The sequence below is a fragment of the Cebus imitator genome, unplaced genomic scaffold, assembly GCF_001604975.1.
Source record: "Cebus imitator isolate Cc_AM_T3 unplaced genomic scaffold, Cebus_imitator-1.0 Scaffold140, whole genome shotgun sequence".
Lineage (NCBI taxonomy): Eukaryota > Metazoa > Chordata > Mammalia > Primates > Cebidae > Cebus > Cebus imitator.
In genome coordinates this window covers 3,028,108-3,032,977 of record NW_016107455.1, presented here as the reverse complement: position 1 = coordinate 3,032,977, position 4,870 = coordinate 3,028,108, and the positions used below count along the sequence as shown (strand labels likewise).

Below are 4,870 nucleotides of genomic sequence, written 5' to 3'. Positions count from 1 at the left end.
AGGAGGCTGAGGCAGGAGAATTGCCTGAACCCGGGAGGCGGAGGTCGCGGTGAGCCGAGATCGCGCCATTGCACTCCAGCCTGGGTAACAAGAGCGAAACTCCGTCTCAAAAAAAAAAAAAAGAGAAAAGACAAAACCCTGAAACATCAACTTCTTTTGAGCAGATAATGCCTGTATTTTGATTTAGTTTATAAATCATTACAAATGTCATAATCAGCTCAGGCATTTATTTGACTAAAGTAACTTTTGGGCTATACTACTATGGTATTTTTATTTATCTTGATATCCTTCTAACTTTGAGAAATAAAATATACTGGGCTCAGGTACAGACATACTGTAACTTTGGCAGTGCTAAAAGAACATGAATTCTAGTGGAAGACTCCCAGACTACAGCTACACAGATCTAGGATCCAATCAAACTGAATGAAATAGTACAGAGAATGTAAATAGAGGAGAGGCACTTTTGTGTATGATTTAAGATCTGAATTTCTACTACTGTTATGGAATAACAATTTGTTTTATGGTTTTTCTTTTTTTGAGATAGAATCTCACTCTTACCCAGGCTGGAGTGCAGTGGCATGATCTCAGCTCACTGCAACCTCTGCCTCCCAGGTGCAAGGGATTCTCCTGCCTAAGCCACCCAAATAGGTGGAAAAGGTGTATACGACCTGGCGTGGCTGATTTTTGTATTTTTGGTAGAGACAGGGTTTTGCCCTGTTGGCCAGGCTGGTCTCAAATTCCTGGCCTCAGGTGATTCACCCGCCTTGGCCTCCAAAGTGCTAGGATTACAGGCCTTAGCCATCATGCCCAGCTTGTGTTATCTTTTAAGGAAGAATTCAACAATAGATTTTAGAAGCAAAGTTTTATACTGCTGGCATCATATACTGGTGTCTAGGGAACTTCTTACAGCCCTGTGTGATAGGTTTAGGAGAAAAACAAGATTACCTTAATTTGAGATAAGAAACAGATTAAAGGAGGCTGGGCGTGGTGCCTCATGCCTATAATTCCAGCACTTTGGGACTCTGAAGCGGGTGAATCACCAGAAGTTAGGAGTTCAAGACCAGCCTGGCCAATATGGTGAAACCCCATCTCTACTAAAAATACAAAAAATTAGCTGGGCATCGTGGCGCCTATAATCCCAGCAATTTTGGAGGATGAGGCCGGAGAATCACTCGAACCCAGGAGATGGCAACTGCAGTGAACTGAGATAGCACCACCCCACAATTCCATCTCAAAAAAAAAAAGAAATAGATTAAAGAAAGTTAATAATACAGGATCTTAGGGGTAAACTTAAAATGATGCACTTTCCTAATTGTTCCTCCTGGGAGCAATACTGAGACATTCATAAGAATCTTGAGGGGTTGAAATAGCCAACTCACTGGTCCCAGCTAGACCCTAAAGATGGAAAAAGTTCTCTTCCAAAATCACAAGCAGGAATTTACATAACCCTCTGACATTGATCTCTGAGTTGCTATTAAACCCACCCAGTCAAAAGGAACAAAATTATTTGGGATACAATTGTTCAGAGAGAAATGAACAGTACGTATCTCCCTCAAACAAACTCTCTTAGGGAAGCTCTGCAATATTTATCAAAGCCAATGTCACAATGAGATAGTAATAGGGTTTAGTAGTAAAGGTAAAACCTTGATGAGGAAGATGAAAAAAAGAGTAGAGTGTTCTTGTTGGTTCGTGCTTCCTTCTCACTTGAACCCTGAAATAACTAAAGGGCAAACTTTTAAGGTGGTCAGAAGAAAAGAACAGAGAAGTCAGACCAGGCTCTTACTACAGTCTATGTTTCAAGTAAAAAAGTCTCTGAGGATCCCAAGAGCTCTGTGTCTAGGTTGGGTGAACAGACAAGGATCTGGAATAGAAATTCTACTAGAGAAAAATGTGCGTGCACTGGGAATATTCTCAGCTCTATCTTACAGGGTCCTCCCAGGGCATTCCACAGATGTAACAGATAACGATTCAGGATCGCAGCTTCTAGAATGGACTATCACAGATTATTTACAAGTCAGGACTGCTTAGACATGCAAATATAAATCATACTTCAACCCCACAAAATTGCAGGATACAAAACAACAAATGTCATTTTACAATTGATGTTAAGAAAAAGTCACCTAATTCCAAAGCCAAACTTAAAACATAAGTGACTGAAAAAATGAAGTATTTTACCAGTCACTAGAACAATGAGAAAACAGTAAGATGCATAAATGGTGAATCATTAAGTGTATATCCTATCTAAATTGGTAAACTGTGATTTAAAACTTTAGGAGGAAAACAAACATGGATTGTGACAAATTTTCCAACTCTATTTTTTTTTAAATCTAATATTTTTAGTTCTGCATTCTCTCTAAAGGCAGTTAATGAATGAACAAACACCACCCAAGCTCCTGTTTCTCTTCAGAATATTCAATTTTCTATCGAAAATATCAAACAATAAACAGTTTAAACATCAAAAAATAAACAGAAGCATACCGTCTAGAGTAGACAGACATTAGACTAGTCAGAACATTTAGGAAATAGTTCTAGGTATACATTTGATAATGTACAATAAATAGATTTTACTGTACATTAAATGTTCAAGTTTCTTAATCTTTAATGTAAGAAACATATTTCAAATATGAAATAAGGTTATGAATGTTGCCTGACAGATTTAAATAAGAAGAAAAAACTGGGAAAAAAAAGAGAACACCGCTCATATTTGAGAATAACTTATAAGATACATGATATTGTGAAGTCCTTGCCACAGTACCTAGCACATATAAGGATGCCATAAATGTGAGTATCCCTCTTTAAATGACGTGGTAGGATTAAGACCAATTGCAGAAGTCAGAGGTTTCATTCGAAATGCAAGAAATTGGTAATAGAGATAAACAATAACAAATACAACTATACTGGAGGTATTCAAGCCAAAGCTTAAGGACTCCCTGCCAGGAATGCTACAAAAAGTAATTCCTGACTTGTGTATGAGTCTGGACCACCTGACCTCTAAGGTTCCCTCTATCTCCTTACACCAAGGTGATCACTACAAAAATGATCACTGTAATTTTTCCTCTTTCCTAAAGTATATTGCTTAATGTAAACTGATAGGTTATCTTACCTATGAGATTCTTGCTCTCCTTTCATTTTCTCTACTTTTGATAACATATCATCAACTTTAAATGTTTTCCTGGAAGAAACAGATAAACAAAATAATCACTTCTCAACTGGGAAAAAGAAACAAATTATATTTATTGTCACTCTAATAGGCAAGATAGAAATCAGATTTTGATTATTTTTAGTAAGATAAATTATGGATGGTTAGCCATAACAATGAATACTATTGAGACAGTGTATGTTACACAGTAGATAAGCTTTCAAGCCCATCTAAAACACTAACTTTTTTTTATTAAACCTTTTTCCCAATTATTCCCAGACCAGAATGATTTCTCCTTACCCATCGTACTTAGTTTATATTTATTGTGACACTTAGTTTTCATTCAGTTTCCTACATGTGAAACTCATGTAAATATTTTATTTCTCCATGCTCCTCAAGGGCAGTGATTGCTTTTCTTCAAGGAAAGCTGTATAGTACTGGCATAGTGCCTTATACTTGGTAGGTATTCAAGCATCTGATGAATTGAGCCAAACAAATCTAAATTATGTGTATTTTGAAACACTTAATACATCTACTAAGCAATACAACAAATATGTACTAGCACCATCACATAAAAAAAGAAATATTCTATAAAATATACTTGAGGTTCATAGACATCCTCAGATTATCAGCAAAGCCGAAAGCTAAATAATGTCAAATTAGAGACGGTTGCTGACATGAAAAAATTTTGACATTAGGAAAAAAAAAAACCATCAAATCATAATAAAATTACTAGCTTTCAACTGGACAATATTAAGAGAAAAAAGGTTATTTCCCCAAAAATAGAAACAAGTGTAATCTCTCAAAGCAATTAAATGAATGGATTGTAAAATAAGCCTCTTCTTAGCTGTCAAGGTGGTCTATGATATGTTCTATAGAGGCTAAAAATCTATACCCATATAATTGGAAAAAATGTTTTTTTTGTTTTTTTTTTGAGATGGCGTTTCGATCATTACCCAGGCTGGAGTGCAATGGCGGGATCTCGGCTCACCGCAACCTCCGCCTCCTGGGTTCAGGCAATTCTCCTGCCTCAGCCTCCTGAGTAGCTGGGATTACAGGCACGCGCCACCATGCCCAGCTAATGTTTTTTCGTATTTTTCGTAGAGACGGGGTTTCACCATGTTGACCAGGATGGTCTCGATCTCTTGACCTCGTGATCTACCCGCCTCAGCCTCCCAAAGTGCTGGGATTACAGGTGTGAGCCACCGCGCCCGGCCCAAAAATGTATTTTTTATACTAATATAGTACCTTCATATTTAGGACTTAAAAAGCCTAATGTATTCCACATCAACTTATTTTTTTTCTTTTTGTTTGTAGGTCCTTTGTCTTGGTTTTCTGAGCATCCACATCAACTTATTACTTTATAATGCTTGAATGCAGACACCAGAAATTATGCATAAGCTCATTACTCAAAAAGGTTTTTTTTTTTGAGACCTGCTCTGTCACCAGGCTGGAATGCAATGGTACAATCTTGGCTCACTGTAACCTCTGCCTCCCAGATTCAAGCAATTCCCCTGCCTCAGCCTTCTGAGTAGCTGGGACTACAGGTGCACGGTACCAGGCCAGGCTAATTTTTTTGTATTTTAGTAGAGACAGGGTTTCACTGTGTTGACCAGGATGGTCTGGATCTCCTGACCTTGTGATCTGCCCGCCTTGGCCTCCTGAAGTGCTGGGATTACAGGCATGAGCCACCATGCCCAGCCGAGCTTTCCCCACCCCCACCCCCACCCC

The 4,870-nt window shown here is 38.1% G+C and overlaps 1 protein-coding gene across 2 annotated transcripts in view; it reads right to left on the bottom strand.

Moving 5' to 3' along the window:
* The window catches only part of SUZ12 (SUZ12 polycomb repressive complex 2 subunit), a 70,161-nt gene that overhangs the window by 54,671 nt on the left and 10,620 nt on the right, over positions 1 to 4,870 (bottom strand). The window contains exon 4 of one of the 2 annotated variants that reach the window (XM_017542063.2): positions 3,104 to 3,172. The exons of the other annotated variant lie outside the window; for it this stretch is intronic. Within the exon in view, the coding sequence (XP_017397552.1) occupies positions 3,104 to 3,172 (69 nt within the window). The remainder of the gene's footprint in view (positions 1 to 3,103; positions 3,173 to 4,870) is intronic. 2 annotated transcript variants of the gene reach the window in all.